Source organism: Malurus melanocephalus, unplaced genomic scaffold (assembly GCF_030028575.1).
Source record: "Malurus melanocephalus ecotype Western Australia unplaced genomic scaffold, MMel_1.1 scaffold_102, whole genome shotgun sequence".
NCBI classification, from domain to species: Eukaryota; Metazoa; Chordata; class Aves; order Passeriformes; family Maluridae; genus Malurus; species Malurus melanocephalus.
The window spans coordinates 1,277,230-1,289,286 of record NW_026623334.1 but is presented as its reverse complement, the minus strand read 5'-3'; the positions used below and the strand labels follow the sequence as shown (position 1 = coordinate 1,289,286).

Sequence of the window (12,057 nt, the reverse complement as noted above, 5' to 3'; positions counted from 1 at the left end):
GCCATGATTGAGTTTTTGACTCAATGGGGGAGAAACTTTAATCATACTGTGGGTGGGGGATGCAAAGCCCTTGAGGTGGTTGGGGCACCCTGAAGCCCTTGGGGTGGTGGTGACCAATGCATCAGCATTTTTGGGGGGTGTGGTGACAAATGCATCAGCATTTCTAGGGTGGTGGTGACCAGTKCATGGCCAGAGCCAACTCTGGGAGTGCCCCCAGGATGTGCTCATGTGAATAYAGAAGAGAGGAGCTCTGCTCGGGTGTGCTCCTGATGTGGAAATGGTGGAGCGTGTCAGCCCCTCGCTCTTGGGAGCTGCTGGCTCTGTGATAAAAATGAGAGCTGCTTTCTGTGTCCTGACATTATGGAAATAACCTGAAGATATTTCACTTCTAAACTTGGGCTCTTTGGGAGGGAGRGTGGGGGAAGACACCCTTGGAAGTTAATTCTGAGGACCAAGCTGACAGCTTTTTGCCACTGTTGCTTTCTTCTAGGTTGAAAAGCTGAAGGCTTGTTACAGCCCCAGCGTACAGCAATCTAGCAGGTTAAATGACTTGGGCAACAGAGTTTATTAAAACTGGCAAGTGCTCGCTCCAGTTCTCTTCCTGATAGTCAGGGCTGCCTGGGAGAGTAATTGATAGTGGCAGCTGTTGGGAGGGTGTTTCAGATTGCAGCAGGGCGATGCGATTTGACAGACAGCTCTGTACAAATGAACTGAGTGATAGGGGCCGAATCCAGACCGGGCTGGGCAGCAGCWTCCCCTTGGTTTTGGGAACGGACAGTGGGAGCAGCGCTGGGAACAAAGGGCAGCTCCTCGGCACATGGGCGGCCGCACTCAGCAGCACAGGTCCTGAGCCAACACCAGCGTGTGTGCTCACACTCAGTTTACTCTTCTCTGTGAGAAAACACTGAAATTAATTGTGCAAAATCCACCAGGAACCCATGATGTTCAGAGGAGCCCATGGCACAGTAGAACGTTGTTTTGACAGAGCCTAACGTGTAGTACTGCTGTTGTGATGGAAGCCYGGCCTTTGCTTCTCGGTGATGTTAGAAATTGTCATGTTGCACACTATGGACCCTTCCAGACAGTAGATTTATGTGCAAGTCCCATGTCTTTATGTCTTATCTTGACCTGATTTGCATTAAAATAGGTGGAGGAACTCTGTGCCCCCTTTGTTGGGGGTCTTCTGTGCTGTAGCTCTGCTTGCTTTACCTTTGCAAACCAGCCTAATCGCTTAATGTCTTAAGCAGTGCTGCSCTCCTAAAATGCAATGAAAAAGCCATCTGTATAAAAGCAAAAGCCATCTAGGGATAAAGAATTAGCACTTAAATATTGATTTTCCCTTGTAAGCACTCTACCAGTGTCAGTGTTATCGCTGTCAATGCAAAGTGCTTTATTCTCTCTTGCTTATGATATGTTGCATATCCACAATACATTATGCAGCAGCCTAAAAGTTCAATTTGAAATAAAATTCTAAAAAACACACAATATATTTACTGACATTAATTTAKTTATTTCTTTGTCTGGGCCTAGTGCTGTAAAGTCCTGCTCTTCTTTACTCATTCCCTTTGCTGATGCTTCARAACTCTTCTCTGGGACTCATCAACTCACTCTGAAATTCTCAGCKTCTTGCCATGTATAATTCCTGTGGTGGTGCTTTTGCAGTGTTTCTTGCAGGAATATGGGGCAGGGTTCACYATAGCCAGTCTGGGCTGTGTCTGTTTTCAAGGATATGTACAGGGCGGCTAGATGGGCTACAGATGGTGGTTGTTGTGTTTCTTGGGAAATTGCCATTGGTAAAGATGTCATTGATGGATGTAGGAGAGGAATTTCTTTCTCACATCACCCCATCACCCTCGACGTTTGAATGCAACAAGGGAGACTGCAGAGGGAGGCTGCAGAAAGACGTCTGAATGACTCCACTTTCCTTTTTTTTAAGAGACAAAGGAAAGGCGTGCAAGCAAGATTAGATTATTTCCAATCACATTGTACGTGTGTTGACAGTCCCCTTTCAGCAGCAACCAGCAGCTTGCAAAGAGCAAGAGGCAGGGCTGGAACTGCTGTTGCCCTAAGTACTGTTTGTATAACACAGTAACTGCTTATTGGAGTTCTCAAAGCAGCCTTTACATGTTTAATCCCTTGCACTTGAGCTACTCTTAATCAGCTTGAAAGCAAATTCCTGTAACAGAAAGGTTTAATTTGTGTCTGGGACTTTCTGTATTGTGCTTAGCCTGCAGTKCCATGTAGTTACACAGTGGCAGACATGTCACCCTGTGCAGCCTTGGGGATGGGCAGCACATGGTTATTCCRGGCACAGTTTGGGAATTCAGGCAACTCTCAGTTGGGGTCTTGGCTGATCATCTTTCAGGTTCAGGTAACCCCTCCTGAAACATGCTTTTTACAGCAATTTAAGCTGTAGYTGACTTTGGGGTTTCCCTTAAACTTCACCTCTGGTTTCTACAGATTTACACAGCAGTAGCTAAAGCTCTCYGTGCTCTTAAAAAGTGTTTTCTTCKTTACSGGTTTAAGCTGAAATTGGATGTAGCCCAAGACACAGGGAGGTTAACATTTTGCAACACTCCGAATGTACAAATTAGTCGATCAGGGAGACAAGAATTACTAATCCCAGGTTTTTGGGTTTTTTTTCTTGTTTAAGTAGTTTCAGCCTTTTCTTCCCGGTCTCCCGAGCTCAGTCATTATTCATCCCTGTGAGATCAAGACATGTTTCACTGTCTGTTCATTTAAGAAAACCTCTCAATGGAAGAAGTCCAAGGTGTTTGGTTAGAAAATAAACAAAAGTTGGCATGCTCAAAAGGGGTAGCGCTCTGCACGGTGGAGAGTGGCAGATGTGATCCAGCCTTCCCGTAGCATGGCTGGAACATGAATCATTACAAATGTCAGATTTCCTGTGAAGGGACAAGCTGAACTGACATGCGTTCAGGTTTAATTAAGGTTGAATTATTGGAGCTGACTGTCAAGTCTTAGGCAAATTGGCTCAGCCTGTTATCATTAAGCATGAAAATTACTCTAGGACTTGGTAAAAATAAACACGTTTTTGCCTCTAGAACATTGTGGTGTTGTCGGGTGGGTCTGTGTTTTTGTTGGGGTAGTTGTGCTCAGCTCCGTGGGTCCATCTGCTCAGGAGGGCTGGATTAGGAGCCCAAGAACAGAAATTTCTGAAAGGATCTCAATGCAACTTGATCCAACTTGCACCAAGGGAATATTTGGTTGCTTTTCTTGGGATATTTCCATATGTGAGCAGCAGCCAGCCTGGTCAGAGCTTGGGCACACAAGAGTGCAGTTCTCTTAGGAKGGATATTCAAGCATCCTGCAGAGAAACTACAGAGTTAGAGATTCTGATTGGAATGGGCAGTATCTCTCATTAAAATCATTAACGTTAGCTTTCTGARGGATTTCAGCTCAGAGACTTCCATGTATGCACTGCAGCCATCAGGAGGAGAAACAGCCAAGTCACCAAGCACCAAGATTGTCCCATTCCTATGCAGAGCCTGAAAAGGCTTGGGGATTCTGCTCTCTCACAATTTTCCACCCTTACCCATGAATTCTCGTATCCTTCCCTTCTCAATGCTTCTGGTTTTGTGCAGCATGGCTGCAAAAGGAGAGAAAATACTCACACTCATGCCTGTAGCTTTTCTGTGGGAGTGGGAAAACTGGCATGTGGGTATTTTCATTGTTGCTGAGAAGGAAACACAAAACCATTGCAGCRCTGCACCCTGAGAGATGGAAGTTGGCAGCAGGAATTAGTCATGTACCCCCAGTGCTAACTAACACAGCCAGGCTTGGCTGGTCAATTCAGTCAGCAAGGGAGCCCAAGCTTTTGCTTTGAGAAAATTGCAAATGAGAACTAATGCTGAAACCACAGGGAATCAATAGTTGCACATAAAACTGGTCAAACAGCTGCTTTTAATGTGGGACTTTATTGATTTGTTTTGGATCTAATTGACTTTTTACTCAACTAACTTTTGTGGTGCCAGTGTGTTTTGAATATACACCATTAGTCTGCATTGCCTATAATTACGCAATATGAAGTTTAACTCTGTAGGAGGAGGCCTGTTGGATGTAAAGAGCTAATGGGCTCTGAGGAAACCTATGCTCAGGAATGAAACCCAATTGCTTTTAATGGGTAGCTCCTGAAAAATAGTGGAATCTACAGCTGTGAGCACACTTGCTCCAAAATGCAATGTGGGGAGCCCTGGCTTGACTAGGCAATGACAATTTTTCAATTGTTAGTAATAAAATCTGAGGAAAATTTACAAACATAGGTGGCATTATAAAAAATAATGGTGCACAGGAGCAATGAGAATTTGACTTTAAAAATAAATTCTAAATAGCATTGGAACCAAGTTTAGCTATATCTCACAGCCAGGTTACCTGAGCTGCATTAATTCATATTTGAAAAAGAAATTCACTGAAATGGGAGTTAGGCTTTTATTTATTGTAGAGAATAATTTAGGATCTCCAGACATAGTGTCAAACCTGTAAAGATATATAAGGTGCTGGAAAGTACAGTGTTGATAGTACTTGCTGCCAGCCAAAACACTGGTGTTTGGAAAGGCTTCTGTTCCTGTTACTTGTGGGTTTGAGGCCCCAAGACCTCAAGACATTTCYAACTGATAAATACAGTTCATATGTTTCCATTCGTCCTCTTCTCACATTCTGAATTTTTRCATATGCAGTGATGAGTTGATTGATTGATGGATGAAGGAAACGGCGCATTGGTGAGAGTGCAAGCAGAGCCAGAAGCAGTGTGGGAAGCTGCCTTTTATCTCGGGGAGGGAGATGCCATCACCACGTGGGCATTCTGGGCACAGAACACGAGCTGCTGTGCTGCAGGCTCTGATTCATTGCTGTCCCCCTCCCATCTGATGCCAGCATGGAGCTGCTCAGGCTATGGGAGTGGCACTGGGGGCTCTGGCCTCGCTTGGGCTGGTTCACAAACGCTGGTCAGAGCGTCAGCACGGCCAGAATTAGCTCACGGTGTGTGCTCTGTGCTATTCCACACCCTCCTACATCAGGAACTGCCTCAGTCCTTTGATAAGACGGGAAAATTTCAAAGGTGGAATTTGTTTGTGAGGGTGTTGAGAGCATGTTAATGAGCGTAGGTAGCATCTCATCTGTGTGTGTGTGTGCAGCATTGAAATGCAGGCAGCCCCAATGTGTTGGGGTGGGTAACAAAAGCGTGTCTCCTGCAAGTCAAAGGTGCTGTGTGTGCACAGTGGGATGTGTGCGTGTGAAACACACCAACAGCATTAGTTCTTGTAGCCTGTGAAGAGCTTTTCTTGTAATTGTGGGCATGTGTGCACTCAAGGATACACAGATTAGGGTGAAAAGGGAGGCACAGTGGGAGTTGAATTGCTTTCATGTTGGTCTTTTCAGTTGTCTTCAACCTTTTGGATACTGCTTGATATGAAATATCTCTTCTTTCCTCCCTTTTTCCTTTCCAGTCTTTTAACTCTTCGGGATGCTTTGTTTGTCTTGATTATGAAAAATGGCAGGGTTTGGCACCACAGAAGGAGTCATTCCATATGGAATTCCCACTGTAGGTGCACTTTGCAAGATCGCAGCATTCCTGATAGTTTTGGCATGCTGTGCACACAGATGGTTGCACTGTTTAAGGTGAGCAGGACTACACTTGGGTGCTCACTGAACTGGAGTGTTGTGTTCTTCCATATAAATGTGTGGCGAGGGGACAGCAGCGTTGCAGCTTTGCTGCAGAGCTGTCCCATCCTTTGCTACACAGAAATCACAGGTAGCCTCCATCCTGGAAGACAGGTGGGGTTACCATTAAGGATTGATGCATGGGTCACGGTGCATTGTAGCTGGAGTTAAGCCTAAATCCCATGTGGGCTAGGGTTAGGGTTAGGGTTGAAAGAGCATTGGGAAAATAAAATGTCATAATGATCTGGCTGGCACATGTTTCACGAACATGAAACTTGCATTGAGCAGGAAATACTGTAGCAGTAACTTGAGACATGCTCACACTCCTGTTGTACATAACCTTGGGCCCCTGAAGAAGTCACGAAGTGGTGTGTTCTCTGCTCTGTGTGTTCATTCAATGACAGCTAAGTCCCTTGCACACATGCTCAAAGTACTGTAGACYGGCCAGTCAAGGACAGCGGAAGGACAGCCACAAACACACATCCATCTTGTAGCAGCAGTGCTCCCACGGCGCTCCCACGAGCTGAAACATGACTTGTTTTTTTCCCAGGCACATGTTCTACCAAGCAGAGAAAGAAACGCAAACCTTTCAGCGTGKGCTTTGTTCTTTTTCTCGTTGCTCCATCAGGTCCCACCTTGAATGACAAGCCAGAAGCGAAAGCAGCCAGTGTCCCAAAGGTGTCTGGGCTAGAGCGGAGCCGGGAGCTGAGCACCGACGTGCCCTTCGCCCTGCCCATCCCCAGCCCCCAGCCGGTCGCTGCCGTTGTGACTTCGACTTCCTCAGCGCCCACGTCAAGTGCCAGAGCGAGCCCACTGCTGAAGAAGGAGCCAGTGATTTCAGCACCAGCACCACCCAGGCTCACGCCTCAGCCGCAGCCTCGGCCACAGTCACAACCTCAACCTCGGCCGCAGTCGCAGCCTCAGTTAATCCCTGACCTTCGGAGCCAGCCTCCRAGCCACATCCCTCCGCCTCTCAACTACCAAGTGCATCACCAGGTGGCCCACAACGGACTCAATAATATCAGGTAAGGGCAAGGGATGCTTGCGTCATCTTCAGGCTGGGCTAAAGCTTGTTTCAAACAGGATAGAAAATGCTGGGAGGCGAGATGAGCACTCATCTGGAGTAAGATGGTCCATGCTTTGCATATTGGACTTCATGGGTTGACTCCACAAGCATTCATCAGTGCATTTGAAACGTGATAAATGAGGTGATAAATGCATACCTTCTGCGGGAAAAGCATTTGTTCATCTTAGCCCAGCTTCTAGTAAAATTTCGCATAGTCTTGTCTGAGCTGGCAAGTTCTTGCCTTAGAAATTTAAGGGGTTTGACTTTGAGCAGCACCTTTGTTCCATATTCAGAAATACTTCCATTGAAGTGATTTTGCTCATGGTTATCGGGTTTTGTGGCTCGCCAGCATCAAAAGAGGGATATCTGTCTTGGACTCTGATCCTTGTGGGTCCCTTCCAACTCAGRATATCCTGTGATCTGTATTGGAAAGCGCTGTGTCCCTTAGACCAGGGCTCCCATGTGGGCTGATAAATCTGCTTCAATATGACATGCTCAGATCTTGCAGGAGGTTTAGCTCAGCTGTTTAAATTGCCTCCATCCAGTGAGGAGKGTGGGTGAAAATGATATGGATAAAATGTTTCTAGAGAAAAGAGTTTATCTGGTCAACTGGAACCTGTATACTCTTTTTGCTGTTACAGAAAACATGCCTTGCCTCCCAAGCAAGAGCTAGGCTAGTTTAAACAGGATGAGAAAGCTGATTTAAAGCATAATATTTGACTGCACAAAGGTCAGAATATGAATACAGAGAGCTGCCATTAATGTGTATTTCACAGTATCCTGCATACTTAAGCTCTGTTGTGGTTTTACCTTGTAAATGCCACCATAGTATAAGTGGTGAATAATATTTCAAACTATCCAAGTTCTCTCTGAGGTTTAGCTTGCAATAAATATTCAATATTGTGGGAATTACACAACTAATGACTGCAGTGATAGCGTGTTTCAGCCCACAAAACTTAAATCACTTGTAGTGGAGTAATAATGATAGAAGAAGATGTAAAATACAAACTGTTACGAGAAAAAATACTAATATGGTGTGCGTTTGCATGCTTGTGTGACTGCAACTGCACAGCGCATGTGCAGCAGATCCAGCATGGTCCCAGAGTCACTCATTCCCTGCAGCTCTGTGCACCCAGAGCAACAGCAAGAGGAATCGGTGTCACTGCRTCCCCTGGTCACAAGGACCCACAGGGACACTGAAAGGGACACTGAAAGGTCATCAGAGGCTTAATAAAGGTACAAAATCCAGCTGCCTCTGTGGCCTTCATCGGTACTTTTGGATAGCTCTGAGGAATGTAGCACCAGAGGAAGTGTCCCTCCCGAGAGCCCAAGGCCTGTTCTGCCCCATTGAAGATGTTCATTAAGGTTCATTAACTGTCTCCACTGYCATTAAGACAAGCAAAAGCATAATCCTGGGGAGGTTCCATAGTTGTGTTGTTTCTGGTATTTCTTGCACTGTTTCGCCCTGTATTGTAACACTCTTTCTCTCTGTGTCTCCCCCTCCCTCCCCTCTCTCTCTCTGCAGCCGGAGCAGCAGTGCTAGCAGTGCAACGAGCATCAGCCTTCCGAAGCACCTGCCCCTCTCTCCCCAGATTCCTCCACACCATTCCTCCGGCCCGGCTCTGCCCCTCTCCATCTCTAATCTTGCTACCTCGCACTTCTCTCTCAGATCGCAGACCCAACACCAGCACCATCCGGCCATGTTCGCCACCCCACCCACGCTGCCACCTCCACCAGCGTTACCCACCAACAGCCTCGTGATACCCGGGCACCCTGCGGGTAGGTTCCCTTCTTCTGCCAGGGCTGAGCGCCCCTGCATGCACTGGAGGGTGTTGAGACATGGGCTGGATGGTGGGCTCGTGAAATTCTGTGACGCAGACCCCTCCGTGGGCAGTGTGTGCTGAACTGTGACAGTACTCAGGATGCAGGTAGGAGACCTGGACATGCTTTACCAGACCTGTTCAGGGCGTGAATTGTCCAGTGTGGCGCTCCACAGTCATCAGGCATTTTTTAAGATTAACAGAGAAGTGATGCACAGTTTGCCAATCTCCCCTTTCTGTCCCCTCTCCAAAGAAAGCTGCTGCTATTAGAACTGATGAGAAAATACCGTTTCTGCAATTGTTCTAACTGAGCACTTGAATCTCCCTCATTCCCCTGCTCTGATCCTTCGACCAGCAGCACATCCTGCCGGCAGAGCAGGATCCTCTGACTGCTCTGTGCCCATGGCTCTGTGCCTTTCAGTGTGAGTCAGAGACAGCTCAGCTGACAAGCTCTGCTGTTCAACTCTCACTATCTTGCATCCTTTTAAAAAGTTTCCTTTGTTCACCCTGGCCCCATTCTATTGTCACTTCTGCCCTAAATGCCCTGTTTATAGCTTATCCATTAGCCTACAGCTGTCCCTGGAAGAGTCCCTGGCAGCTGGAGACTTCCCAGCAACTTTCACTTGCTGGGGCCTCCTTTTGATCTGGCATTTGACTCCACAACTAACTCAGCAGGGATTAAACAGGACAAGCATTTTGTAAAAAACGTGCTCTCACTTTCCTATGAAGTCAGTTAAAGAAATAAGGAAATGGCAGAATTGCTGTGGAAAAATCTGCAATCCCCTTTTTTTCTTCCAGGAGCTAAATAATGTCTCATTATTTAAAACTGCTTCTTTAAGTGAAAAAAAAAAGTACGAATTGGTCCAAAGTGAGCTCTGAGAATGATGATAGACAAAAGTGCTGTGGGTTCCCAGCCAGAGACAGGACCACATAGGCCAAAGCTGGCGGCTGTCACRGGCCCTGGCACCATCTAGAATTTCAACCACATGGCTGGGAAGATGTTGGCAGCGCTGTGGGAGACCTATTCATTGCTTCCCCTGTTTAAGGCAAAGGACTACTGTGATGGAGACTTTGAAAGCATTGCAAGAGGAAATAGCAAAGCGCTCACTAAAAGCATGATATTGCAGTCACTGAAAGCAAGTATGTTTTCGCCATTAACTTCAGGAGGTGCAAGATCAAGTGACCTATTCACATTCAGCAGCTTGCCAGGAAACCGTAACAGTCTTGCTCCTACTAAAAGGATTTCTCCTGCAATTTAAGTAGGAGAAGCCTAAGTTAGYGGAGGGAAAGGTCTGGGCGTCTAACCCTGCAGACAGTGAAATGCCTCTTGTCTGCACTATATGAAATGCCTGCAAAGTGGCACATCATAAAATCAATACAGAGTGCTGCAGACCAGGAGCTTCTGTTGTCATTCACATAAAACTTTCTTAAAAGCAAACAATATTGCCTAGCAGCCCTGAAGGGCGAGACAAGAATGCACTTCTGGTGGCATTTCTTCCTTTTGAAACCGAAAGCTAGTACAAGTAACTTTGGAGCARCCCTTGCTGGGCTTCTGCCCTCTGCTCAGGGCTGCCCTGTGTAGATACACAGAGGAAACAGTGGTCTGTGTCCCTTCTCTTCTGAACACGAGGGCACCATGGGCAGGAGTGCCCTGTTTGTGCCATGCCCAGCTCTTGTGTGTATGCAGGACAGTGTTCTCATCTCCCAAGGGCTGCTCAGGCACTCTCCTCCAGRTTGTGTTTTTGTGTGACTGGACCTGACATCCCTGGCAGGTACAAGAGCTTAGTTCTGATCCAGACATTGCTCAGAGCCCCTCAAGAGCTGGGTTATTCCTTGGCAATTCCATCCTTTCTGTGAAGGAGCCACTCCTCYGAGTGCCACACAGCTTCTCCAAACATCTCCAGACTGTTTCTTTCCCTGACGGAGGCCAAAGTTGTGGTAGAGGGCTATGGGCTGGAGCCAGCTGCAAATCTATCAGTCTGACTTCAAGTCTCTTAAAGAAATTGGATATCAGAGCACTTACAACTGCCAACTTGCTTTTATCTCTCCCTCCAGAAAAGTGGATTATCTTGATGCTAACAGAAGGATTCAGTTTCTTTAAGTCATGCCAGATTTAAAAGCGTAAACACACACACATATGAAATCATGCTCATATTCTCTAAAGAGGTTAGGGTTTGGACCTAAGTGCTTTCAGCCTATCTTTTTTTCTTATTTGCTCAGTCCAAGGAGAACCCATTATAGACTCTTTTGCTCCAGTGCCTTAGGCTTCAGTATCACAAATACATACACTTTCTGCTTTTGTATTAATTATAAAGATTGTAGCAGTACACAGTACCTACTCTTAGCAGTACATTTRTTACTGAAAAGCAAATGACTTAGGCACCCAAAATTTGCTTTCAAACTTTCAATAGGGTGTAGGCTTCTAAGTGGTAGTAGACCTTGAAGTTCCCCATCAGAGTGCCTGTTTTTAAAGATCTTAACCATGTCACTTCAGAAAGTGATTGATTTAGACATTTCAAATGTTACTGTAAAAAMTTGAAGCAAAAGAAATCCCTGCAGAACATGAAATGAAACTTTAAAGTGCAGGTGTTCTTTTGCCCCTTGATATTCAGAGCTGTAGTTTAAAAGGGTTGTTACAGTGAAAGAAGCGGATTCATGTAAATTCAGAAGCAAGTAGATCAGTCAGGACTGGGTGTGTGTCATCCAAGCTGGGGACACAGGTTGGTCTTCCTTTAAAAAATATAAAACATGTTGGATGCTGATCCCTGTTTGAAGTTCTTAGGCAAAGCCACAGATTTATTTAATTGTTACACCAGCAGACATTTTGGAGAGGTGGACATTGGTCCTTATTGACTCCAGTGACACCATTTCTAAAGCACTGTTGTCTTCCCCTGCCCTGAACCAYATTCACATTCAGTGCAAGTTGTTATTCCAGAAGAAGATGCTGAGAAGAGGCCATGTCATATGGTGGAACATTTTGTTTCAGCAGTCGTTGCAACCTTGATGAGATCTTGAGCCACTTCAGTGTTTCTCATCCCACTGATCCCTCCTCTGTATTTTCTCGGAGGAGAAAAGCCTGGAGGCAATGACAAAAAATGAGAATTACAGCCTRTTATAAATTGAGAAAAGGACTGCATGGTATTTAAGACCTTAAAAGCAAACTTACTGCAAAGAAGGCCTTGATTTGTAGAGTGGATGTTCCTGGTCATTGTGTGCATGTCCTGGGGCTGAAGGGGGAGGAAGGCACAKGGATGGATGGCCGAGCAGGTTCTTTGCAGCCACCCAAACCCACAGTTACCTGATTGTGCTGCAGATCTCATCAAAATTCTACCAGCGACGTACGTACATGGTAGAGCTGAGCACACATCCATTTTCAGTGTGTGTGTGTGCCTCTGATGTCCAAGCCCAGAGGATGAAGGTCAGTAGGGCTCATTCTCTAGCGAGCTCTTGGCCTCTGGGGCACTCCCCAGCACTTCACTGGAGCGGGATGGTGCC

General features: G+C 46.1%; 1 protein-coding gene across 16 annotated transcripts in view; it reads left to right on the top strand.

Moving 5' to 3' along the window:
- FBRSL1 (fibrosin like 1) overlaps nt 1-12,057 on the top strand; it is a 490,798-nt gene that overhangs the window by 457,743 nt on the left and 20,998 nt on the right. For all 16 annotated transcript variants that reach the window (XM_057369099.1, XM_057369098.1, XM_057369100.1 and 13 more), the window contains 2 exons: nt 6,305-6,701; nt 8,268-8,521. In XM_057369099.1, coding sequence (XP_057225082.1) covers nt 6,305-6,701; nt 8,268-8,521 — 651 coding nt within the window. The remainder of the gene's footprint in view (nt 1-6,304; nt 6,702-8,267; nt 8,522-12,057) is intronic.